The following is a 26,710-nucleotide window of genomic DNA, read 5'->3' as shown; positions in this document are numbered from 1 at the left end:
TTCCAGGAGCCCTGGTTAGGAAGGAGCCAGTGCTGTCCAGAGCAGGCCAGAATTTCCAACGAAGTTCAGGGATGCCCCCTGGTGGATCTGCACTCCCGACGCAAAAACCAAAGCTGTTCTCCCTGTCTTCCCAAGATCTGTGTGGTCAGGAGCCAGTCAGTGAGGGCGGGGATCTTTTTTTCCACCGGAGCAGTGATCTAGAGTCAGTATTGCATTGGGCAGGGGCAGGAGTTGGGGGGATAGGAACCTGGGCTGTGGATTAGATTGAATTGGCTTCAAATTCTAGGTCTGTTACTCATTCACTGGGCATTTTGGGTCTAGTTAGTTGTCTAAGCCTCAGTTTCTCATCCATCAAATGGGTATAAGTGAAGTTCTACCTCACAGAACCAAAATTAGCTTAAGATAACCTGTGTAGAGAGCTTGCCTGTGCTCTGTAAACATTAGCCCTTCTAATTGGTAGAGTATGTTCTGGAGGACTTGAGCCAATCCCATCATCTCTAGGGCATTGTTTTCCCCATTTATTAAGACGGGGACAGTCCTACCTCGCTTCTGGGGTGGTTGTAAAAATTAGGTATTTAGTCCAAAAGATAGTAACAGCCAAGGTCTCATACGTGCATAAAGGGTTACTTTTATTATTCAGTTCCTGTGACGTGAAAGGCACTGTGTATTTATTCAACAAATATTGACCCAGGGCCTATTACAGGGCAGGCTCTGTGCACAGAGCTGGGTATGGAGCACTGAACCAGATGGGAATATTATTCACATCAGCATGTAAGTTCCATGAGGATTTTGTCTAGTTCAAGGATTGGCAAACTTTCTCTATAAAGATCTAGAGAATAAGTATTTCGGGCTTTGCCGGCCGTTCAGTCTCCTGTTGGCCACACGGTTCAGCTGGTGTAACGTGGAAGCAGCCAGAGACATGTGAACCGTGTAGCTGGGTGCTAATAAAACTTTATATGTGGGCCCAGGGATTTGAGTTTTGTATCATTTTCATATCACGAAGTAGTCTTCTTTTGATTTTTTCCCCCCATCCTCCACCACTTAAAAATGTAAAAACTAGGGCGCCTGGGTGGCTCAGTCAGTGAAGCGTCTGCCTTCAGCTTAATGATGTCAGGGTCCTGGGATCGAGCCCCATGTTGGGCTGTCTGCTCAGTGGGGAGCCTGCTTCTTCCTTTCCCTCTCCTGCTCCCCCTGCTTGTGCTCTCTTGCTCTCCCTGTCAAGTAAAAATAAAACAAAACAACATGTAAAAACCATCCGAAGCTCATGGGCCGTACAAAAACAGGCGCGGGGGGTGGGCAGATTTGCCCACGGGGCCGTCATTTGCTGGCCCCTGTTTGCTTAGTTTGCTCCTGGTTCTTGGAGTACCTTTGAACAAGGTTCTAGTTCTTCTCTTTCTTTCTTTCCTCTGGTTTACACATTTCTTCTACTTTTTTCTTTTTTTTTTTTTTTAAGGATTTTATTTATTTATTTGACAGAGAGAGACACAGCCAGAGAGGGACCACAAGCAGGGGGAGTGGGAGAGGGAGAAGCAGGCTTCCCGTGGAGCAAGGAGCCCGATGTGGGGCTCGATCCCAGGACCCCGGGATGATGACCTGAGCCGAAGGCAGACGCTTAATGACTGAGCCACCCAGGCGCCCCTTTTCTTTTTTTTTTTTAAGTAGGCTTCATGCCCAGCATGGAGCCCCACACGGGGCTTGAACTCATGACCCTGAGACCAAGACCTGAGCTGAGATCAAGAGTCGGACGCTTACCCGACTGAGCCACCCAGGCATCCCTGGTTTACACATTTCTAAGTTTCCATGGACCATATATTTGTCATTGAGCTAATGGGGAATTGAGGTCTTTCCTTACCAGATGGCAGGCTTCTCATCCCAGTCATGATGCTTATTTTGTGTCCTGACAGACAAGAGGTGGCAGCTTTCATCATAAATCACCATGAATTTGGCAATCTGCTCTGCGTCTGTCTTCTCCCCTTTCACAGCCCTTCCACTGAACTTTGGTTGTTCCTTCTACATTGGCTGAAGTTCTAGAGCTATTATTCCCATCTTTCAGATGGGGAAGAAGAGTCCCCGGAAGGGTTATGATTTCCTTGAAGCCTTGTTTTTTTTCTTTTTTTTTTAAAGATTTTTTATTTATTTGACAGAGAGAGACACAGCGAGAGAGGGAACACAAGCAGGGGGAGTGGGGGAGGGAGAAGCAGGCTACCCGCGGAGCAGGGAGCCCGATGCGGGGCTCCATCCCAGGACCCTGGGACCATGACCTGAGCCGAAGGCAGACGCTTAACGACTGAGCCACCCAGGCGCCCCTTGTTTTGTTTTGTTTTTGTTTTTGAGAGAGAGAAAGAGAGCGAGGTGTGGGGGAAGGGGCAGAGGGAGAGGGAGAGAGAGAATCTTAAGCAGGCTCCATGCCCAGCATAGAGCCTGAAGCGGGGCTCGATCTCATGACCCTGAGATCATGACCCGAGCCGAAAACAAGAGTCTGACGCCCAACCAACTGAGCCACCCAGGCGCCCCACCTCGAAGCTTCGTTAGTTGCTGGTGGTCCCAGGACTAGCACTGAACTTTCCTGTCTCCCAGTCCCGAGGTGGTTTCCTTCTCTCTGGGAAGCAGTGGGAGGCACGCAGATCTCTCCTTTTAGTTCAGTGGTTGTTCGTATGAGAAGTCCTATGTCACATACTGTGCAGGACAGCCAACATTCATCATTTATTTGTTCCGTAAATAGGTACTGAGCTCCCACTCTGTGGTGGGCTCTGTGTAGATACTTGGGGCGAAACAGTGAGCAAGACAGACAGGACTTCTGCCCTGGTGACAGTTACAGAATAGTAGGGAAGAAAGACAACAAAACAGACAAACATATTTAGGAATTGTGATTAATGCCAAGGAATAATGGGGGACCCATGCATTTATGCACCAGACACTGGGCCATGGAGTTCTGTGAGCATCATCTGATTTAATCTGTGAGCATCATCTGATTTAATCCTCACAACTAGCCTCTGAAAGGAGGTGCGTGGATGAAGACACAGAGGTTCAGAGAAGCCCAAGCAATTTTCCTGGGCTCACAGACTAGGGAGGGAGACGACCAAACAGCTAATTTTCTGTGGAAATAAGGACTATCTTAGTGCTGTGAATGAAGAGAAAGGCCTTGAGGGCCATGCTAAGAGACTCTTCGGTAGGCAGTGGGGAGCACTGAAGGTTTGAAGCAGGGAGAGGAGTGTCCGTGGTCAGGTCTCTGTTTTAGAAAGCTCACGCAGGCAGCTCCGTGGAGGATGGATAGGAGGGGGGAGCCTGGGGACCCTATAGGACGTTCTGAAGGTTGTCTTGGAGAGTAGTAAGGGGGGACTGGACCAGCGTGGAGGCCGCGGTGGTGGAGGGAAACAGATGGATTGGAGAGAGAGTCAGTAAGGAAAACTGACGGGACCAGGTAATAGAGCAGACGTGGCATACGGGTGGGGCGGGTTTCATTGATGGGGATCCCAAGTGGCGTCTGGCTCCTGAGCCACCAGGAGCCACCAGCGTGTGGATTCTGCCCCTAGGTAGCCGGCGGCTGGTGGATGTGATGGATGTGAACACCCAGAAGGGCACGGAGATGAGCATGTCCCAGTTTGTGCGGTACTACGAGACGCCCGAGGCCCAGCGGGACAAGCTGTACAACGTCATCAGCCTTGAGTTCAGCCACACCAAGCTGGAGCACCTGGTCAAGCGTCCGACTGTGGTAGGGCCCCCCCGGCCGCGGTCCCCTCCCTGACACCTGCCCCCTCCCCTCCTCGCCTGGCTTCTCCTGCTGCCCAGGCTCGAGGCCGGCCCGTGCCAGCCCCAGGGAAGGGCAGGTGGTGAGGGGGGCCTGGCAGAAGGGCACCCCCCAGACAGGAAGTGCTGACAGTGGTCTGGCTTTCAGGTAGATCTGGTGGATTGGGTGGACAACATGTGGCCCCAGCATCTGAAGGAGAAGCAGACGGAAGCCACGAATGCCATTGCTGAGATGAAATACCCGAAAGTGAAGAAGTAAGACTGGCTGTTAGTGGTGGGAGCTGGGCGGGCAGGGGCACGGGGCGGGGGGTGTCTCACAGCCCTGTGGGCACTGCTGGCATGTGAGGGATATGGGGGTCCTTGGCATGGGCAGCCTGGCATCTTGTTGCCTTGGAACGCCAGGGCTCTGCCTTCCCCATCCAGATGGGCCTTCGGCCTCCCTGCCGGCTCTCCCCAGGGGATGTGATTGGAGGGGGGAGGAAGAATAATGGGGCCATCTCTGTGTGCGTGTGCATGCTTGTCATACCTTTATCTCCTCCCGCCAAGGGACAGCACGTCCTGGGAGTGGGCATCTTCAGAAAGACCAGCTCACCGTGAACACTTTGCTTTTGCCGGGGGCTGGGGAGGGGGGTCTGGAGTTCTTTTGCTCCTTGCTGTGGAGACCCAGGGCTTTTCCCAAACAAAGTGCAAGGGCTACTTACTCATCAAACACTCCTTAGACGGTGTCTCTGCACGGCTGGTGGGCTCTGGGCTGGGAAGGTGGCCGTGTCTAATTGCAGGGACATCACTACATGTGGACCAGTAAGTCCTGAGACCCGTTGTTTAACTTGGGCAGAGGCACCTAGGATCCCCTCCACTTTCTAGAATTTCAGTAACGGACCCTTGGGACCCTTGGGGCTACCTTAGGGATCTCACATCTCAGGCCATCTGTGTTTCCATCTCCGAAACGGGAAGGAGATGCTGGTTGTCCCGGGCAGGACTGCTGCTCTGGGCTTCCTAGAAGAGTTGGCCCTGCCGGCTCCGAATCCATTAGCATCTCTCTGCTCAGCCCTGCTGCCAGGAGTGCCCCCAGGAGCTTGAGGGCTGTGAGCTTTTCATTCACTCCACCCTTCATTCAGGGCGGAGTGAATGCAGACTCGGTGCCAGGCTGTGTAAGGGAGGCCAGCGTGCTGGCCCTCAGCTTCTCAAGGCTTTGCTTTCAAGCTCTCTCTTTCTTTAGTTATTTCTCAGGCATTTTTTCCTCCCCTTGAAGCTGAAGCTCCTTACATCCGTTGGATCTGGGCTACATCAAACACAAAGAGTGGTCTTAAGGTGGGGAGGGTGGGAGGGTTTTCAGTTCTGTTCCTTTCCCATTCGATCGCAGCAAAATTTTCAGAGCCCTTGGGATGGGGAAGTAAAAGATGAACAAGACTAGGAGCCCTTACTTTCTGGAGAATGTATCCTAAAACACATGGGATGAGGTGCAACTCTCATCCCAGGTAGAGGGAGACAGGCTCCTGGGAGGGGAACAGGGAGAGGAGGAATCCTTTCTGGCTGGTGGCATTGGGAAGTCCTCTTGGAGGGGACATTGGACGTGGGCTTTAAAGGATAGAGGAGATAGGAGGGATGTGCGGAGGGATGGGGTTAGTGAAGTGCCAAGGGCCTTGAAGGACTCATGAGGGGAGAGTTGAAGGAAAGAGTGTGGGACTCAGAGATTAGTTAGGGGCAGATCATAGCTCTCATTGGTTGATTGGGTGATTGATTCATTCATTCAGCATGAGTATTAAACATCTGATTGGTGCTGGGCACCGGACATACGGTGAGGAGAAATCCAGATCAGAGCTTACAGTCTCTCAGGAGACAGACATTCATCCAACAACCAGAGAAACAAATGGAAATTTGCAGCCGTGTTAAGGCCACAAGGCAGAGATCCATGGTGCTAGAGAAGCATGTACCAGGGTACTCGTGGTCACGGAAGGCAGGGCAGGTGTCCCCAAGATGGGGTCTGAAGAGAGAGGAGTTACTTAGGAGAAGAGGCCTGGGAAGAGCTTTCCTGGCTGCGTGCGGAGAGCCTGGTGGGATGGTTAGGAAGGGCGGGGAGAGGGGCGACAGGTAGACCTGCCGAAGGAAGGTTAGTGAGGCTGGAATAGAGCAAGGGAAGGGGGCAGTGGGTGCAGGATGGTGGGCGGGCCAGGCTGATCAGGGCCTGATGTGCCATAGTGAAGGGTCTGTGTTTCTCCTAAGAGCAATCAGAAACCTCTGTGAGTTTTTTTTTTTTTTTTTAAGATTTTATTTATTTGACAGAGAAAGCAAGGGACGGAGAGAGCACAAGTAGGGGGAGTAGGAGAGGGAGAGGGAGAAGCCGGATCCTCGCTGAGCAGGGAGCCCGATGTGGGACTCAATCCCAGGACCCTGGGATCATGACCTGAGCTGAGCAGATGCTCAACTGACTGAGCCACCCAGGCGCCCTGAGATTTTTTTTTTTTAAGATTTATTTATTTATTTGAGAGAGAGAATGAGCACACTTGAGCGGGGGGAGGAGGGGCAGAGGGAGAGGGAGAGAGACAATCTCAAGTAGACTCCCTGCTGAGCACTGAGCCTAATGCGGGGCTTGATCGCATGACCCTGAAATCACCGGAGCGAAATCAAAAGTCGGTCGCTCAACCGACTGAGCCACCCAGGAGCCTGTCTCTATGAGATTTTAAGCAGAGAGGGATGTGTTCAGATTTGCTTTCTGCAAGTTCTGCTGCTGGTGTGGATTGTAGAAGCTGGGAGTGGAGTGGTGCATCATCTCTATGAGGGCAAATGATGGGGCAGGAGGGAACAGGGGACAAATGGGACATGTATCTAGGAAGGTAAAATAGCGCTGGAGGACATCTATTTCAATTACTTTGCCTCCTTCAGATGTTTGGTATATTCTTTGCTTTATTGGAAAATTCCTCTAAATAGTTTAATTCTATTAATACATTGAGAATCTTATCTAATTATGAAATAAAGGTTCACATACAATTTTCTAGAACCACATGCTTCAACACGTTGGTTGGATTGTGTGGCAAATACATTTACAACCCCGTCAGTGCCATGGGAACTTGTTACAGGATTTGAACCTTGTTAGGAAGGAAGTTGTCACCTTGGAAATAGTCCATTGGTTTGGCTGTAAAGAATGCTGATTTCAGTTAATCAGCAAGGTAAAAATCCCACAATGATGAAGTCCTCTGGGACCGTAGAGTGGTCTGTGGAATTTAATTAAAATGACACTGTTTCTAGAAGTCAGAGCTTCCATGCTGATGGGCCACCTGAATTGAGGTTCCAGGAGGGAAGAGAGGAGTGTTACAGACCCATTATTGCCTTCTCTCTGGCTCCAGGATTTGTGCAGTTTGATCATGGCGAGGGGTTCAGAATTTTAATGGGTTTTGGTTGAGATACTTAAGGCTAGGGGTGCTAACATTTGTCAAGGGGGTAGCTGTAACTTTGTGGGAGACAAAAGATGTAAAGGTTACATTAGTTATCTGTTGCTGCCTTTACTAAGTGCCCATAAATGCAAGACCCTATTCTGAGTAGTTGGTAGGCTACAGTGACTAAAGCAAAGTCCCCATGCTCAGGGGGCTTATGTTCACGTGGGGAAAAGAGATGGGCAAGCAAACAAGTGAATCATAATTAAGGAGGTGATAAGTGTTGGGAGGAAACATAAAACAAGATAGAGGGGGGCGGCGTCTGGCTGACTCAATTGGGGAAACATGCGACTCTTGATCTTGGGGTTGTGAGTTTGAGCCCCGTGTTGGGTGTAGAGATTACTTAAAAAAAAAAAAAAAAAAAGCAAGATAAAGGAAAAAGAGGCTGACTCAAGATAAAGGGAAAAGAGAATGAATATCAGCTACCCTGGGCACTTCTGCTGTTGCCTTCTCTCCATCTCTATCCTGCAGGAATGTTTTGGCTGTCCAGAATTATTTGTCTTGGAAAATTCCTTATAATCGGATAAACAGTGACAACTATTTGGGAGTACTCCTGTATTAGTTGTTTATTGATGCATAACATTACCCTAAAACTTTATAGCTTAAAAGAAAAACAAAAAACGAAACCTTGGCAGCTTAAAGCAACAAAATTGCCTCCCAGTTTCTGTAGGTCAGGAATCTGGGAGTGGCTTACCTGGCTACTTCTGGCTCAGAGTCGCTCGGAAGCTTGTCTCGAGACTTAGGCCTGGGCTGCAGTTACATGAAGGCTTGACTGGGGCTGGAGGGCCCACTTCCAAGATGGTGTGCTCTCTGTTCTTCACCACGTAGGCCTCTCCATAGGGTTGCTTGAATGTCCTTGTGGCATGGCAGCTGGTTCTCCCCCCCCCCACCACCCCACAAATGGTTAGAGAGAGAGCAAGGGAGAAGCCACAGTGCCTATGATGACCCAGTTTTGAAAGTCACATGCTGTTTCCTTTGCCATATTCTTTTAATTAAAAGTGAGGCACTTGGTTCAGTGCACACTCAAGAGGAGGGGAGTTTGGCTTTATCTCTGAAAGGGGGGGAGTCTCAAAGGCTTCCATGGACATGTTTTAAAGCCTCCATAATCTCCTAGGTCTATGACATGGGCATACCTTTCTCACTTAGCACGCTGGGTATTATAATGCATTCCAGAAGGAAATTAGCAAGTCTTTTCTGTCCTCACGTGTTGCTTGCAGAAATGAGGTTTGCGGCTTAATGGAGACAAGCTGTGAACTGACAGGCAGGGAAAGGAAGGCATAAAGCCTATGTTTGGCCCCCAAATAATTGGGAGTCAACTGCATTTTTCTCCCTGTACTTTCTGGGTGTGGCAGGAAGAACTGGGAAAAAATTGGGGGGTGCAAAGCTGAAACCCAGACAGGATGAAAATGGGTGCTGGGATGAGCAAGTTTCAAGGCTGCCCCGGGCGGTCTCTGGTGGCCACGGGAAGTCTTTCATCTCCTCTTAGGGACTCAGTTTCCCCTTCTACAGAGTGGGGATCCTGTCATCCCTCCCCCACCTCCCAACCATACTGTAGGGAAATGGAGTCTTATAGTGGATGTGAGATGTGGATGGGATGCTTGTCTGTGGCCTCATGTAGACACAAGGTCTCCAAGTGCCATTGGCTTTTCAGTCTATTCTCCCTCACATTTGCATTGGGCTTTTTTTTTTTTTTTTTTTTTTGAGAGAGGGAGAACACAAGTGGTGGGGAGGGAAGGGGCAGAGGGAGAGGGAGAAGCAGGCTCCCCACTGAGCACGGAGCCCTATGAGGGGCTCAATCCCAGGACCCTGGGATCATGACCTGAGCCAAAGGCAGACGCTTAACCGACTGAGCCATCCAGGCGCCCCTGCATTGGGCTTTTATCTCGACAACACTTACTTCCTTTCAGCTCTCCCCAACCATGTTTGCTGGTGCTAGAAATGATCATGCCTGTGTGATATATCACACTGGGACACAGACCTAGAGAAGCTGCTGATGTCATACAGGGACGATGCTGTGGGCCAGGCAGCACACCCCAGGCCTCTGGAGTCCTGGCTTTTCCTCTCTACCTCTCTACCTTTACAAGAGGAACAAAGAAACCCAGTCTTTTCTGTGCTGCCGTGTATAGACGGACACTGTGGTAGACACCTAACACACACACCTCAGCAGTCTCGGCAGTAGGTGTTACTATCCTCGTTTTACAGACAGGAAACTGCAGTCAATGCGGGTAACAGGTGTAGCAGTTGAGCATAAGACAGCACGGGCTGTTGTGGCTGTGGATAATTTCAAAAATTCTTCTTTTAAAAAAAGGAAAAAAAGAAAAAAAAACAACCCAGTGCTGGCCGAACCAAGCACATCTAGGGCCTGGTTTGACCCCTGAGGGCCACCAGTTAGAGGCCCCTGACTAGCTCACCAAATGGGGATGCTGAGTTCCAGGAGGGGGAGGGATTTCGTCCAATGTCACAGGGTTGATCAGAATAATTATAGGGCTGTATGGCTGGGTGCTATACTTTACACAGCTGAATCTGATGTGATCCCTGCTGGGGCTGGAGCTGAGGCATTTGTGACCAAAAAAAGTAATAATTTTCGCATGTGGACAGCCCGGTCCAGCTGTCAGGGCCTTCTCTTAGCTCATTTAACTCCATCTGTATTTTGTGTGTCAGGAACCTTGCTCAAGGGGCACCTGGGTGGCTCAGTCAGTTAAGCATCCGACTATTGATTTCAGCTCAGGTCATGATCTCAGGGTCGTGAGATCGAGCCTTGCATTGGCTCAGTGCTGGGCATGGAGCCTGCTTGGGATTCCCTCCCTTCCTCTGCCCCTCCCACTCTCCAAAAAAAAAATGCTTAAAAAACCTTGCTCAAGAACACCCACCAAATGACTGGTGCTCAAATCCAAGATGGGAGATGTTTCTGTAATTATAGTTTTTTCTTGTAAATAGGCAGAACATACATACAGTGAAAAAAATCAGCCAGTTCCAAAAAGTTCACAGTGTGATCTCATAGCAGGCCGTTAGAGAGGTATTAATGGGGCCGTCCTGTAAATGACACGGGGAAGCAGCACTCTGACCCAGGGCACTGACCACCTTGAAATGGCTTCAACGTTCACTTCCCTAAAATGGGGATTATAGTGTTGTTTTAGAGGTGAAATGATATCATGCATAGAAACAGCTATTATTATTAGCACTTGATAATTAGAACCTATTAGTTAATATTGGTGGATAGCCCCAGTGGATGGGGTTTGGCAAAGAATGGAGAAGCCTGATCTCTGCCCCTACAGAGGCTATAACTGTCTCCTGCCCCCTTGCGGTTTAGGGGAAGGGTGTGGGGACAGAATGGGAGGAGGGCTGTGGCCCTGGTGAGCATGCCCTGGAGGGTGGGACTTCTGATTTGAGCTGGACCATCTCCTGCCCCCGGAAGTCGGAGGTTGAGTTTGGCTGCAACCTGCAGACATTGCTTCTCTGAGAGTCTTGGGATTTGCCAGGTAGACCTGGAAGAAGGGCTGAGAAACTCTGAGCCAGGCTGCTTGGGTAAGCACCATCACTGACTAAAGTAGTGAACTGGGTGAGTCACGACCTCCGAGCCTCTGCTTTCTCATCTGTAAAACGGGGACAATCCTGGGAGTGACCTCAGGGGGTTGTGAAAATTGGATTAAACACAGTCTCATAGTTCCAGGTACTGTGTTAACATGTATGTATCTCAGTGAACTCCCACAGTAATTCTATGATGTAGGGTTGCACAGCTAGTAAGGGGGCAGGTAGGGGAAGGGGCAGCGAAGGAGCATCTGAGAATGCAGAGTTGAACTTCAGGTCACCTCCCTGCCATCAGGATGAGAAAACCGGCTCAGGGAGGGGAAGTAAGTTGCCCAAGGTCACACAGATAGTCTGTATTAGGGCCAGAGCAGCATCCCTTGTTTCCGAGCTGCCATACCTGGGATCTGACACTCCCTCCAAACCCTAGCCATGCCCCGATGGACACATTAAAGGACCGTGGCTTTGCTGGGCCGTCCCCTCCAGTAGCAGGACGGCGCCCATACTCCCCGAAAACGGGGGCGCGGGTGTTCCCGAGCGTCCGCCTGTAGAGCTACCCTCGTGCCCCCACCCAGCCGGGGCGAGGGGGCGGCCGTGGGCGGCGGCGGCGTCCCCTGGCGCTGGCCGGCAAGCTTCCCTGTCGCCGCCGCGGCCTCCCTCCTCCTTCCTGGCGGCCGCCGCGCCGCGCGGGTGTTCAGTTTCAGCGCGGGGATGAGCGCAGGCTGCGCCTGGCTCCCCGAGGAAGGAAGGAAGAGAGAGCGGGCTGTAGGGTCCTCGGCCGGGGCCTGGCAGCGCCGTGGAGGGGGCTCGGCTCCGGTCGCCGGGGCTGGGCGCGCGTCGATCCTGCGCTGCCGAAGGGGACGCCCGGGAGCCGCGCCGCCGCCGCCGCCGAGGGTAACCGCGGGCGCGCCGGGCGGGGCTGGGCGGGCGTCCCTGCGCTGCGCCCCGCGGGCCCGGGGCTGCCCGGGAGCCCCCGCTCCTACGGGGCGCGCCCGGGCGGGGTGTGGGTCGCCTCCCGCCCTCGGGCTGCGCAGCCGGCGTCGCGGAGCAGCTCTTTGTGTCTCCCGGGGCTGCGTGTAAGTGTGTATAGTGTGTGTGCGCGCGCGCTCGGTGCCTTCAGCCCCGTCACCGGGTGCCAGCTCTCCCCAGGTTACCCCCCCGCCAAGACCTTTGCCCCAGGGGATGCTGCCTGAGCTGCGGGGGGGAGTTTCCCTAAGTTGGAGGGAAAAGGGAGGGGTGGGGTCGCCCCGCTTCCCCAGATCCCAGGCAGCGCCCCAAAGTTGGTGCTGCAGGTGCAGCGCCCCCTCCTACCACGCTCCTCCCCAGCCAGCCCGGGCCTTGGGAGGCGGGAACCCCCCAAAGGCTTAGTTCGGGCGCTCCTGATTCTCATCCCCCAACTTGGAGGGTGCACTCCTGCACGGAAGTCACCGGGCGGTGGGTGGGGGGTGTCGAGGGGCGCGGCTTTCCGGGCAAGGGGCAGCCGAGGCGGAAGCCAGGCTGGCTGGCCGGCGGGGAGAGCTTAGCGGCCGTGGCACCGAGCCGGGGTGCCCATGTGACTGCGGTGTGCTTTGGAAGAGGAAGCTGTAGAGGTCAGTGCAAAGGCGTCACGCCAGAGCGAGCGGGAGCAGGAGTGAGGGGGGAGACCCGGAATGAGCGCGGGGCGGGCGGGAGGGCGGGGGTGGCGGCTGCAGGGGCCCGGACAAAGCCGCCCTGTCACAGCCACCCTGGCCGCCCCGACGCATGCAATTGCCGGGCGGGAGGGGCGGCCGGGCCTGGCGGCCAGGAAATGAGGGACATGGGAGGAGGGGCCTCTCTAGGAGAGGCGGGGCTGGAAGTGGCGCCCCCAAGCTCCGAAGGGCCTCAGAGGATGCTGGAGGGTGACTGGGAGGGCAGATCAGACGCAAGCACAACTTGGAGAACTTTCCTTGCACATAGCTGCCGCAGCTCCTAGGATTACGTCCACGCGTCCTGGGGAGGTTGGGGCTGGGGGCAGGAGGTTGGGGGGTGGTGACCAGTGTGGCCAGGCCAGCCTGGGGCCTGGTGCCCAAGAACCAAGCTCCTCTCCTCTCCGCTGCGGGCACCTGGGTGGTTACCCAGCTGCAGACTGAAGGAAGCACATCTCCTTGCTCCACCCCACAAACACTTAAACTGTTTTCTCTAGGCTGTTTTCTGCTGAGGCCTGAAGGGGGTGGAAACCAAGGTTAGATTAAAAAAAGAAAAGAAAAAAAAAATCCAGGCGAAGAGGTGGATTTAGGAAAATGAGGACTAATATTTTGAAGTGGTGCTTCCACAGGAGGCCGGTGTGGTCCGTGGGGGTGGGGTGGGTCAAGGCTTCACCCCCACTCCTCACCCCTGTTCCTTGTAGAGAAGAGGGTCACTCGGGTCTTCAGAGCAGGGACCTGGCTGGGCGTGCGGGGCGGAGGCGGGAGGGTGCAGAGCCCGAGCCCCGAGCTGGGACTTTAACAACCCCAGCGTCAGCCCCGCAGCCCGCGCCTGTCTTCGTGACAGGGCTGCGTCCTGTGCTGTCAACTACACCCCTCCGATGGGGTTGCTAGGCAGCGGGGCTCTGATGTGGGGGAAGGCCTTCTGGTTTGTCAGCCTCCTGCAGACACATGGTTAAGGCTCCTTCCAGCCTATCCGGAGGAGGGACGCGGGGCACGCTGCCTGCATACTGCCGAGCCCCGGGTCCACCTGAATGTGAGGTGCAAAAGGCAGCTAGAGGGAGGGGGCACCTGGAGCCCACCAGCCTCCTAACCAGCTCAGCCCCACGCCCCCCATTATCTCCACTGGGGCTTGCTGCTGGCTCCTCCCTGTCTGTCCCTGCCCCATTCCTCCCCTCTTCCCCAAACCATGGAAAAGCAAAGTGCAGCGGGGAAAAGAGGTCAGTGGGGTAAGCATGTGTGCGTGGGCCTCTGCAGGTGCCAAGGTGCATGAGCATGAGCCGTGGGGAGGCTGCCCCAGCCGTGCTGCCGGTGGCTCTTGTGGGAAGAGGTGGGAGGGAAAGAGGGGGCCCTGGCATCGCTGTCTGCCAGGCCTGGACTTGGAAGCCTGCTCTATCGGGCACCCCTCCCCGCCCCCCTTAAGCTCTGCCCACCCCTAGGACGGCAGCATGTCAAGGGAGGAGGGAGGAGACTGGTGAGTTCCTGTAGGGAAGGGTGGGTTATCTGACTGCTGCGAGAGCTCAGAAGGGGGGCTGCTGGTGGCTTCCTTCTCCTGAATGCACCTCCTCCCCCCAAGCCTTTGAGGCCCAGGTTCTCCCCTCTGCCTGTCCACCACCCCACCCCCAGCATTCCCTCTTAATCCTTTTACTTTTTTTTTTTAGCAGTTATATGGAGATGGAATTCACATACCATTCATTCATTTAAAGTGTACAATTCAGTGGTTCTGTATGTTTACAGAGTTGTGCATTCACAGTCAAATTCAGAACATTTTTATCACCCCAGAATGAAACCCTGTCCCCGTTAGCAGTCACTCCACGTCCCTGCCCCCCACCCCCACCCTCAGGCCACCCCTCATCTATCTCTGTCTGTGTAGGTTTGCCTACTTGGGCCATTCCATATCCGTGGAATCCTACACGGTGATCTTTTGTGGCTGGTACCCCTGTACTTGGAGCTGCATTTCTCACTTCTCAGTTAGTTGCAGTTTGTCTTGCTATTTCACTTTTCCTGTGCACTGCTCCGTTAAGAACGTCTCATCCTGAAGGGCAGGGGGCTGATGCATTCTGACACATTTCTCTAAGTGCCTGCCTAGCTCTGGGCTGGACCGTCGGTTGGCTCTCCGTAAACGCTTGTTGAGCGAATGAAGAGATGAATGGGGAGTGGTAATTGGCAAGCTTTGCAGGTGGCTTACAGTGGAATTCCAGGGGCCCAGCTGCTGCAGAGGGGACTGGCATCTTGGGAGAACTGCAGGGACAGGCGCTGGGAGGGAGCAGAAAGGAAGCCTGTCCTCCCTGGGGTGGGAGTGGGGGTGGGGCAAGAGCAGAAGCCGTCTGTGAGGAAGGAACCAAGTGGACTGTGGGTAGCCAGCTCTCTCCTGGGGACCTGAAAACCCAGATGCCTCCCCCAGCCTTGGGGGCAGGTGGCCAATGCTTGAGATTTGTCATCTGATCACAGGGGCTTCCCCCAGGGGGAACTCCGATTAGAATTGGGTTTGAAAAGAAAAGAAAATTCCCCAGTGTTAGCATTTCTAAAAGGGCAGCAGGTCAGGCACCTCGGACACTGTTGGCCCACCTCCTGTGATTCAGGCACTGAACGATTTTATTTTTTCCTTCTCCCCTGCTTCTATGCCGCAGGTATTGTCTGATGAGCGTGAAAGGCTGTTTCACTGACTTTCACATCGACTTCGGAGGCACTTCCGTTTGGTACCATGTTTTCCGGGGTGGGAAGGTGAGTTGAGCCGAGTCCTGGCTGTTTCTTCATGGAGGGACTCGCTCGCCCTCCCGCCTGTCCTCACTGCCCCGTGCCCAGCCAGCTCCCGCTCTGTGAGCACTTTCAGGGCCACCTCCCCACTCTCTGTCGTCTGGAGGGAAGGATCCAGGTCAGCTCTTCCGCATCACATCTGGTTATCTGTTTGCACCTGCTCACCCAGTCCAGTGTTCTCTGCACCTCAGGCCAGATCAGAGCTCCAGCCTTGGTTCCCAAGAACTCCCGGCATTCACTTTGCCCGCTGTGGTTTCCAGTCCCAGCACTGAGACCGTTTAACGTAAAAGTCTAGCTGCCGGCACCACTTGCCTCCAAGAACATTTCATCTGAGGGACAGACGTCACCCAGAGAGAGGAGGTGGTGCGTGCGTTCAGGATGCTGCTGCCGCGTTTGCTTCCGCGCGTGCCCCGCACGGATGTGGGTGCTCCTTGAGCGGTCGCGCATTGCCCTGCTCGTCTGGGTTTGTGTGTGCGTTTGTTTTAACCAAACGTGTTGGAAGAAATTCTGGGTAGGAAGTCATCCTGCTTGGTTCCAGATGTTTTTCCTCCCTCTCCAGAGTGAGTGCGGGCTAGGTTTATTTATTGGACCGTTTTATCATACAACTTAGGAAATTCCCTTCCTCTCCTTCCCTTACCTCCCCAGCAAGCCTGTGGCCCAGGAGAAAGAACGTTCCACCCGGTCCAGGAACTCTATTCACCCTGGTGTTTCAGTGGGAATGGAGATTCCCTAAAGGCAGGCAAGGGGTGTCCCAGAAGGGCGGCAGAGCCTCCCTGCCACCCCAGAGACCCTTTGGGCCTGGGGCCTGGAGGCGGTCCCCTGTCCTCCCCGCTCCCGGGCAGGGGGGGCTGTCTCCTCGGGTTGTGGCACAGCCTGGAAGGAATCCAGGACTTTGGCCCGGATCTTCAGCTGATTGCCTCCTTTTCCTCCCAAGATCTTTTGGCTGATTCCTCCAACCCTGCACAACTTGGCACTGTACGAGGAGTGGGTGCTGTCAGGCAAACAGAGTGACATCTTTCTGGGAGACCGCGTGGAGCGATGCCAAAGAATTGAGCTGAAACAGGGCTACACGTTTTTCATCCCTTCCGGTAGGTTCCGGCAAGGCTGGCGCCGGGCTCTCCCTTGGCCCCAGCTCTCCCAGCCCTGGGAGAAGACTCTCGCCTCAGCCAGGGTTTCGGGCCCAGTGACGGGGTTCTGTGGGCCGCATGGTCATTGGCAGTCCCTGAGAGAGGCAGGCCTCGGGCTGCAGGAAGAAGCAGCCCCCCGTCCCTCTCACATCTAACCTGTGTCTCCCTGCCTGTGGGCTAGAATTCACTCTTGGGGAAAAAGCCTAGCACCCTCCCTCAGGGGAAGCGCGAATGGCTTCCCTCAGGACGTCCTGTGGAGATTTCTGTGTGAGGGGATGACGGTGATACTGTGGGGAGGCGGCTGGGTTCGCCCCCTTGAAGGAGGAATTGGGTTGTTTTACCCAAGGAAGCAGCGTATGGTAATGGCAGTCCCACGCAGGTTTGGGGCAAGGGCGGACCCCAGGGTGGGGGGTCTTACAGGGGTGCCTGAAAGCCTAGGGAATGGGCAGAGGGGAATGTAGCTTTGGGGAAGGACCCGATGTGGCTGCCTCCTTCGTGCAGAACAAAGTGAAATATAGTCAAGGTCAATGTCAGCTCTTGCACTTGGACTCCCCCCCCCCCCCCCCAAAAAAAAAAAAATTAAGAAGAAAAGCGAAAAAGAAATTAAGGCTGCAAGTAGAGTAGAGGGCAGTAATTAAGAGCGCCGGCCCCGGAGTCAGACATCACGGCCTTAGTTTGAATTTCACCTCTGGTGCTTATGACTTCACAGCAGTGAGTTAAGCTCTCTGTGCCTCAGTGTTCGTGTCTGTAAAATGGGAGTGAGACTTCCCAGGGTGGTAGTGAGGACTGAGTGAGCTGAGACCTACATGCCCACAGCTCTTTGGTGATGGACTGAGGGCTTTTGGGCAGTTACAGGCTGAGGCGCCAGTGAGTTTGACAGATGCTCTAGGGGTCAGGGAGTGCAGTCTTTGGCTGCATTAACGGTAACATTTTATCCAGGATGAGGGAGGTGACAGTCCCACTGTATAAAGTAAGGGGGTCAGGTCACATATAGGAAGTTGTGCTCCTTTTGGTCACTATACTTTGGAGAGTAAGTAAGTCATCCTGGAGATAGGAGTCTGGATGTCACATCAGGTGAGATGAATTTGGAGGAGGAATTGGGTGGTTTTACCCAGGGAAGTAAAGGTGTATCGGATCAGCAGTCAGTCAGCTTAGTTGAAAGATTGTCTCCTGGAAGAAGAGGGACAGCCAAGTGGTGTTGGAATGACTTGCTCTGCTAGGTAGTGAGCTCCCTGTCACTGGGTGTATATAAGTAGAGGCTATGTATATGGCTGTGCTAAGGAGCCTGCAGGGAATTTGCCACTGAGTGGGCAGTATCCTTTGAAGAAACTAAGGAGTATCCTTTGAACCTTAGGAGTATCCTTTGAAGAAACTAAGATCCATTGGATGGAGAAGTTGGTCACACTTAGGTTTCTGGGAGTTGGGTTGGAAGCTGGCCTTGGGTCTGGACATGAAGCACTAGTGTCAAATGAAGAAGGGGCTGTTATGGTAGCATCTCCCACCGAGGGGATGGGGCCTGCACACTTGGGCTCTTCTAGAAAGTTGGGCGGAAGGTAGAGATTTTCACTATTAGGGAAATTGGGGATTTGGAAGTGGCAGGGTTTAGTGGGGGTGACTTTGTTACCATGGCCCCAGGTCCATCCTCAGACTTGGGGAGGGGAGGGACCCCTCTTGGGACAGGAACGGGTTACAGTCAGTGGACAGAGTTTATGGTACATACCTTGGCGGATGTGGCACAGAGACCTCTCAAGTGTGTTCAAGCCACTCTTTAGGTGTTGGAGGATTGGCCATGGTGGATGCAAGGGAACTCTATAATGCTCTTGACCTTGCTGCTGACTCTCGTTGTGACCTTGGGCTGGTCCCTTCCCTTCTCTGTGCCTCAGCTATCCCATCTCCAATGGGAGTGGGGTGGGGCTGAACTGTGGAACCCTCCAGGTCCCTCCCAACCTGGTCCCACTGAGTGCTGGCCTCCTAACCTCCCTGGGAGGACAGATCTTCTTTTCTCAGGGCCTTTTGCAGAGCTGGGAGGTGGCTCATTGCTTCCCCTCAGTCTGGGATGGGAGGGGTGTTCATTTTGGTGACTTAGCAAGTTGGAAAAAGTCTTGAGAAGCAGCATCTGAGCCCCAGCAGGGGTGTGACTGTCTGTGGAAGGCAAGAGGAGGATTTGAACTGCAGCTAGCAGTGAGACCCCAGCAAAGACTCCTGGCCCTGAGGGTTGTGAGTGAGACACCAGGATGTTTGGAAGTAAAAAAGGACAGTTAGAATTTGTCACCTTCTCAGAGGCAGGGGCGTACATGTGGTTCCCAAGCCTGGATTTCTGCAGGGACCAATGAAATTAAAAAAGTTCGGAGCTTGTAGTTACAAATTTGTAGTTTTGCTAAAGATAGGCATTAATTAAAACAACAACAACAACAACAACAACAAAACAACAACCTGGCATCTACTATTGCTGATTTTCACAAATGGAAGATGATCCTGACACTAAAAAAAGTTGGAAATCTGTAATTTCGGAATAAAGGACAGTTCTTTAAATTTGATAGTTTTGAGTTTATGACAGTCTGTGTCATCTTCATTTTTCTCATTTTGTTGCCAACCAGTGAAAACTGAAGGACCAGAATTTTGCAGTTACAGAAGTAGTTGGGCACCTGGGGATTCTTTCCGTCGTCCACACCGCTAAGCTGTGGGCAAACACACAGCTGAGGGTCGGGGGAGTTGGAGTGTGGCTTTGGGTGGAGAATGGAGAGCCAGCCTTGGGCAACAAGGCCTCTCTGCATGTGGGTTTTTCTGTATCAGGAGTAGAGCATCTAATTCTGGCATTTCTCACTTCCGACATGGATTTTTGTCCCCACCGTGCGACCTTAGACACGTATCCTCCTGTCTCATGCTGGCCTCACGTCTCCCTGGGGGTCATTCAGCAGGTCTTCAACTCTGAAGGCTACCCGGGAGGCTGCCAGGTTGGGAGGGTTTTAAATGTTCCCGTGTCTTTGCAAGATGTGGTTTAACTCTTCCTTCTTGTTTCTGGGATGAAGGGGCTGGGTCATGGCTGTGCTGTAGGGGTGGTGGTTCTCAGGCCTCATTCTTGGGTGGTCTGGGAAAGCTGCCTGGAAGAGGAAGACTTGAAGGTGGCCGAGGCAGTGGGAATACAATGGCCTCACCAGGGCACACAGTCAGGTTCCGGAGTGCCTGGCAGGTTACCCAGATTCAGCCTGATCGTTAGGTGGATGGAAAGCTGGAGGTGGAAATCATCCCCAAGGAATCGGAAGTCAGATGGACCCAGTGCCATCTTTTTCCTTCATGTGATGCCTGTGGCCAATGCCCTGACCATGTGGATGGTCTCAGCCTCCTCCTCTGGCTGCACCAGCTGAGGGGAACTATGGTTAATGGTAATAATAACTCGTATTACTGAGCAACAGACATTTTACATACATTACTTACCTTCTTCATAAGCATGTGGGGAGAAACTTATTTCTCCCCTGCCTTTTCTTTAAATAAAGAAGGTTCGTGGGGGCGTCTGGCTGGCTCAGTTGGTAGAGCACATGACTCTTGATCTTGGGGTCATGAGTTCAAGCCTCACAGTGGGTGTAGAGATTACTTTAAAAAATTAAAAAAAAAAAAATCTTAAATAAAGAAGGTCCCTGAGGCCCAGAGAGGTGAACAAACTAGCCCAAGGTCACACAGTTAATAAGCAACAGAGCAGGGCAAGAGCCCAGGTGTGTCTAGTTTCAGAGTTGACCTGGTTCCCCATTAGCCTGAGAGTCAGCAGACTGATGATCCGGTCTTCCTTCTCAGCCATATGACTTTGGCAGAATTATTTGCTCATTTAACAAACTTCCTTAAGGGCCCATTTGGCAGTGTGGAAGGTCATAGGGAGGCTATACGATAGATTCTCTCTGTCCTGAATGCATGTCCAGCCAGGTAGCAGCCAGGATGGGGAGCCCAGTATAGGGACCTAGGAAAGACCCTAGGGTCAGTGGCTTGGACTGGCCTGAAAGTATTTCCCATCCTTGCTTTGTAGTAAGAATCACCCATGACCCAAGGGCGCCTGGGTGGCTCAGAATCCGACTCTTGATTTTGGCTCAGGTCATGATATTTGGGTCATGGGATTGAGCCCCACATTGAGTGCCACATCGGGCTCCGGGCTCAGTGGGGCTTCTCTTCCTCTCCTTTTCACTCTGCTCCCCCTGCTCCCCCTGTTCTCTCTCTGCCTCTAAAATAAATAAATAAATCTTAAAAAAAAAAATCACTCATGACCCCAAATTCACGGGTAGCCCTAGGTGTTTCTTAGACTGGGGCCAGTCTGAGAAAAAGTAACCTGAAGCTACTTAATAATGTAATGTGGCTTGGGCCTCAGATGACCCACCTGTAAAATGGGTACAGACCAGGGAGAGGGTGGCAGTGAAGCTGGCTGGATGGGAGGCAGAGGGTGGGTGGGCTCCAGGAAACCGGACAGTTGCTACGCGTCTCAAGCCAGTTAAAGCTGGAGGAGAATGGCCTGGTGGGCCCATCTTCCTGCTTTTCTAGAGGAGGAAGCAATTCAGACTGTCTTGTAAAATTTCCCCATCGTGAGTCTGCCGCAGCCTGTGGCCTGCCAGTTTGGGTCCCTGGTAGCAGCTAGGAGGTCCTAGAGAGGAGAGGCTACACCTTGGCAGCTGGCCTGCCCAGCCCAGGGCCTGACCCAGCTCAGGGAGTTCATGAAGGAAGCAGGTCGTGGCCCTTTGTGAGGTGCCCCCGAGTTCTATGGGGTTTACCCATAGACTTTTGGGTTTACCCCTACAGCAGCCACAAAGACAGACAAATGTGGATGGCAGGGTGGGGGGGAGGGGGACTTTTGTTTCTGAATCCTGAGTGTCTGGGTTGAGGGCAAGAGAGACTCCCTGGGCTCCACTGCCCCTCAGGTCCCAGAGAACACCTGTCAGTAGGTTTTGTGGGTTGCCTGCTTTCCCTCCATGATTGCATCTGTCCCTTGTCGCTTGGCCTGAATCGCCCCTGTTACTGCCTTGATGTTGTTGGCGACTCTGGCCCGGAAGCAAGAGGCAGATGCCATGCTCCCCAGCCCAGTCACCAGCCTGGGACACCTGCTCTCTTGTGCTTCCTGGGGTGCAGCCAAGGAGACACCATCAGGAGGGTGGGGATGGATGGAGCCTATGAGCCCTGTTGTTTCCCCTCCCTGGTTCTTCCTGAGGGAGTGTTTAAGTCATGGAGCAGATCTGAGGAAGGGTAGGGGGAGGAACTTGGCAGTGACTAATCCATTTGAGGCTGCCTGACCCACCTGTGAGGCCCTGGCTTGGGGACTAGAGGAGAGTGGGTAGAAGCTTCTAGAACCCCTTGAAATGCCTGGGGATATAGATTCCCTGCCACTCCACTTGAAACAGAACCTCTCTTCCGTTTCCCTCTTTGCTCACCCAGTAGGGTAATAGGTATAAGTCAGGTGTGTCTGTGTTTCCACCTGAGAGGACAGAAGGGAGAGTCCTTAAATGCAGATTTACGTGGGTACCACTCTTTGCAAAGCCTTCAAGATGGACGAGACAACCATGAATATCAGTGGCAGTTGCTTACATGGACTAAGTTCTTGCTCACCAGGTTCCCCACAAGGGAGACAGTGATCTCCCTCGTTTCACATGGGCAGATGGAGGCCAGGAGAAGGGGTGGTCAAGTGCCCTATATCACATGGTGAGTCGGCCATGGGACAGTTTCCAACCCAGGTCCGAGGGGCTAGGGCTTTCTGTAGGGCTCTGGCTGGGCACGTGAGGAGCATAGGAACAGGACCCAGGAATCTTTGCCCCATTCAGGCTTCACCCCACCATGTGCATCTGCTTGACCCCGGCAGTCCTGGGTCCCAGTTTAGGAAATGTTGCTTAAGTCACGTTGATGGTGGTAATAAGAACAGTAATAGACAGCTTAGCTCTGCTCAGCAAAAATATAAAAACGTGCAGCCGAGAAAATCAGCCGGCACACAGCTGAGATGGAGAGGCCGAAGCAGATGGGGAAGCCAAGGCGGCAGCCATGCTTGTCCCGCACGGAGGCGCCCAGGTAGCGCGACAAGAGCACACCTGCGCAGCGCAGCGCAGCCGGTGTGGGGAGCTAACGGCAGAACCAGCTTGCATAGAGCCCTGGCTCGTGTGCTCTGCGCTGCTGCTTTTCCCCCGCCCTCCCCCAGGACCGTTCTGCCCCAGGACCGCCAGCTCATCCCACTCCCCTCCCCGCAGGGCAGGACCAGCGCCCCGAGTGTCCCATAGAGGGCAGCAGTGGCCTCGGCAGCCGCGGCCAGCTGTGGCTGCCTGGGACCCAGGGCGGGCATGTTTTGGGTCGGGGTGGGGGCTCTGTAGTCCTCCTCCACGCAGACACGTTATGCACACAGCTCGGAGAAGAGGGGTCAGAGGAGACGTGGACACCTGGGCTTGGGGTCTCGGGGTCTCGAGGTTTGGTTTGCCCTGTCTGTCCCCTTTCTCCTCTGCCGATCCTGTCTTTCACTGAGTCTCTCTGCCTGTCTGTCTTTGTCCTACCTCTGTCTCTCTTGTTTCTCTCTGCATGTCTCTTTTTGCCTCCCTGGCTGGTTCCTGGGACCTGCAGGCCTGGTGTGCTGAGCCTGTGATAGAGGGGCCGTGCAGCGTAGGGGTTCAGAACGGAGATGCTGTGACTTCATTCAGCAAGTGACTTACCTTCTCTTAGCCTTGGTTTCAGCATCCATAAATGGGAGTGGATTATAATATTGCCTGTCCCCTAGCTCAGCGCTGTCACTGTAGGCGGGAGCGCATGTGGGTCTGTTGAGCCCTGGAAACATGCGTTAGTTACTTGGCGAAGGAATTGGGTGGCTTGATTTGTCTAGCCTTCATGGACCAAGTGAGGCCGACGCGCTGGGTTCCAGTCCTTATAGGTGACTTCGCTGTTCTGTGCCTCAGGCAGGAACGTGTCTGGGTCCTGCAGTTTTGGCAGGCATCACTCGTTAGCTGTGGCCCCAAGCAATCCTTTGTGACGCCTCCTGAGACGGGTGTTCTCGGGGATGCCGGGGAAGAGGCTCAGGGATGGATGAGCAGCCTGAATGAGAGGTGTCCAGCTCCCTGGCCAGCATGGGACGGGGACAGGGCCTGGCTCTGCTGGCTGCGGGAGCCTGGCCTGCAGCAGCACGAGGCAGCCTTTGTCGAGGCCCTCCCGCTGCCCACCACCGTCTCGAGCCAGCCAGGGGTCCGTGCCTGCACTAGTCCATCGGGGCTGTGTGTCTGAGTCCTGTCAGCCAGCCCAGAACCTTGCCTTTTGCGTCAGGCAGCCCGGGCATCCTCGATTCTGGCCCCGGGTCCTCCCCTGGGCCTCCTGTGCCCTTCTGCGTGCTTCTGTCGGTGACCCTCCCCAGTGGTCCAGGGGCCAGTAGCTGACGCTCTCTGTGCCCTCCCCACCCCAGGTTGGATCCATGCAGTCTACACCCCTGTAGACTCTCTGGTATTTGGCGGAAACATCCTGCACAGCTTTAACGTGCCCATGCAGCTGCGGATCTACGAGATCGAGGACAGAACACGGGTAAGGTGGCTTCCTTCTCTCCTTGTGGGATTGCCCGGCCCCTGAGCTCTGCCTGGTGCTCGGGGTGTGTGGGACGAGTCATTCCAAAGTCCTTCGTGGTCCCCCCTCCCTCCTGTCCCCTGCCTCAAGCCAGGCCTTGGTCCCTGCGGGGGGCTGTCTCCAAGAGCCCCACCCAGAGTCCCTGGAGTTTCTGTTCATCTCCAGGCCAGTGGCAGCCAAAACCCCCTCATCAAAGAGGAAGTATCTATTGAGAAAGCACTGCAAGATGTCAGGAACCCTCCCTCTTTCTTCTTCTCATGTGTAGAGAGGGATGCACGGGAGTTGGGGGGGATTTTGTGGTGGTTATTGCTGTGGTTTGGAGGGGGGCCTTGGAAAGGTCAGCTCTTGGCCATGTGTCTCCTCCACCCAGGGACCCCGAATGTGATGTAGCGCCTTGAGAAAGCCAGTATCTGGGAGGCCCTCAGTATTGTCTCTGAGCTGTGGGTCAGTGTCTGCTTGCAGGTGTGGGTGGGATTGGGGGGGGCGCTTTTCCTCTTGACTGTGACAGTAACAGTTTCTCAGACATAGGGTCTCCCCCACCCCCACCCCCCAGGACCGGGGCCGAGGCTTGGACACCTGATGTGTGCCCTTTGTGCCCTCGGCATCACTCCACTGCACGAGCTTCCTCAGGGGAACACTGGCTGCTTGCATCTGCGCCCTCTTTCCCATTGTGGGGCTTGGCCAAGTGTCCCAAGGCAATTGGGAGATAGGTCTGAGGGTGGGAAACTGGGGCCAAGAGGGCCCCTTCTTTCTTCTTTTTTCTTACAGTTGTTCAAATACTTATCTCTTTTTTCTATTGAGCTATAATCCACGTACCATACGAGTGACCAGTTACGGGGCATGACTCAGTGGCATGTAGGGTATTCACAGTGTTGTGCAATCACCAGCTCTAATTCAAGGACATTTTCATCACCCCAGAAAGAAATCCCCTACTCATTAGCAGTCACCTTCCATAAACCCACTCCCTACCCTCCAAGCCTGTGGCAACCAACAATCTGCTTTCTGACTCTACGGATTTGCCTGTTACCGGACATTTCATAGAAATGGAATCTTATATCGTGTCCTTTTGTGAACAACTTCTGTCACGTCTCATGATGTCTTCAGGGTTCATCCACGGTGTAGCAGGTGTCATTGCTTCCTTCCTTTTTATGGCTGAGTCATATTCCATTGTATGGTTGGACCACACCACATCTTCTTGGGTTTTGCCTCAGAGGTGACTTTTTTGCCCCAGAGAGGTATTGTCATGCTGGGACTCTACAGAAGCATCCCATCGAGGCAGATGCCCTGGGCCCAGGGTCCCTGTCTTTCTTGGTCTTGTTTCTAGGCCCTGAGCTGCACAGAATCACATACATGAACCAAAAATCTTAGCTACTGTGTGTGTAACGGACTTCTCGAATAGTCCCGACGTTGAGGGATTGTGTCCGGGGGTTTCCTGGGAACAACTTTGAGCTACATTCAGCAGTCAGGTGTGTTTCCAAGAGCAACTGTGTATCTTCAGATTGACGGGTTTGCTGCTGCGATGCCCGGATCTGCAGAGCCTGGGTCTTATTTTGTGGATTTTCGCGCCTCTTTTCTCTGTTGCCCGACCACCACCCCTTTCCCGGTCTGGGGGAGGCCGGCCCCAGCCCTGGTCTGGGGGAGGCCACCCCGTGGCATCCTGGAGAAAGGCACCATGTGGGTGTGAGTGGTCATCTCATAGTCTGGGTCAAGTGCTGTCTGGGGTTCCGGCCAACTGTTCCTTGGCCAGCCCTGAAGAATGGGCCAGTTTGCGTGTGAGCACTAGGGAGGTGCGGGATAAAAAAGGAGAAATCTAGAAGTGAGGCCTATGACTTTCCAGCCAATTCTTGAAAGCCAGAATCAGGCTGGGATTTCTAAAGGCTTTGGCAACTTGCTTGGCAGCTGTCCCCCCTCCCCCAGGGAATCCGGATTGTACATCTCAGTGCATTTGGGCCCCATCCTTCCGTCAGGAGTCCAGCTCCCCTCCCCTGTGGGAGGCGGGTGGGAGGGTAACAGTGTAGAACCCTCGGCGTCACAGTGAGCACCCGGAGACTATCAGGCCCACGTTGAGATGAGCGCGGCAGGGTCCCCTCCCCCAAGGCCCACTGTCCCTGTCGTCTGAATGGGTGCCCCATCTGGTTTCCCTGAAGCAGGTTGATGGGCGGGGGGCTGGCGGGCGGGCTGGGCCGGAAGCAGCGGCAGGCTGTTTAATCTGCTTTGATTTCTGGTCTTTGGAGAGGGCTTGGCTACAAGGCCCAATTGTTTATGTCTTAGGAGCCAAGGCAGACAAAAGATGCTGGGGAGAGAGCACTAGAAGCCAGATAAAATACCAGGGCTCCTTGTCAGCTCGCTACGGCTTAATTCCTTACATCCCTGCGAGCTTTCTTAAGAAGGTTATGGCCATTTAAAAATAGTTTTTCAAGAGTCCCTAAAACAGGGCTGTGCTTGGAAACCAGAGGCAGGGGGTGGGACAGGAAACTGTCAGTCTTTAAGCCCCATGGTGTGGATTTGTCTTAGAAAAAGAATTTGACTTTGTGGCCCAAGGTGGGGAACCCCCCTCCCATCCAGACCAGGGGAACCCCAATGGTCTCCTATGTTTAGTAAGCTGCGTCTCACTTTGATATTGGGGGGGTTGGGTGATAGGGGTGTTTACCCTGCTGCCGCTGAGGCCCTGCCCTGCCAGGGCCTGGTGGTTTCCAATGTGTAGAAACCCACACGTGTCCCCCCTCCCTGTGCAGAGTAAATCCTCTCATTGTAAAGATGCAAGGTGGGGAGGAACTATATCAAGGACCAGATGTGTTGCATGTTTATTATGTGAAGATAACGTCTCAACAACCATCACTACATATTTTTAACTCCAGTTAGCTTGATAAGGGACAGGATGGTCCAGTTGATCATTCATTAAACTGCCGTC

General features: G+C 53.6%; 1 protein-coding gene across 12 annotated transcripts in view; it reads left to right on the top strand.

Annotated features, from left to right (window-relative positions):
• Positions 1-26,710, top strand: part of KDM2B (lysine demethylase 2B) — a 116,941-nt gene that overhangs the window by 23,329 nt on the left and 66,902 nt on the right. For 6 of the 12 annotated variants that reach the window (XM_032431345.1, XM_032431346.1, XM_032431349.1 and 3 more), the window contains exons 5-9: positions 3,534-3,712; positions 3,896-4,002; positions 14,995-15,088; positions 16,056-16,209; positions 23,645-23,760. In XM_032431345.1, the coding sequence (XP_032287236.1) occupies positions 3,534-3,712; positions 3,896-4,002; positions 14,995-15,088; positions 16,056-16,209; positions 23,645-23,760 (650 nt within the window). Of the gene's footprint in view, positions 1-3,533; positions 3,713-3,895; positions 4,003-10,455; positions 10,738-10,787; positions 11,598-11,738; positions 11,780-12,157; positions 12,293-12,997; positions 13,585-14,994; positions 15,089-16,055; positions 16,210-23,644; positions 23,761-26,710 lie in introns of those variants that run through there. The other 6 variants (XM_032431356.1, XM_032431353.1, XM_032431355.1 and 3 more) reach the window with 6 other exon arrangements.

This window comes from Phoca vitulina, unplaced genomic scaffold, assembly GCF_004348235.1.
Source record: "Phoca vitulina isolate PV1807 unplaced genomic scaffold, GSC_HSeal_1.0 scaffold46, whole genome shotgun sequence".
Taxonomy (NCBI): domain Eukaryota; kingdom Metazoa; phylum Chordata; class Mammalia; order Carnivora; family Phocidae; genus Phoca; species Phoca vitulina.
Note: the sequence above shows the minus strand (reverse complement) of the source record. Positions and strands in the feature narration are given on the sequence as shown.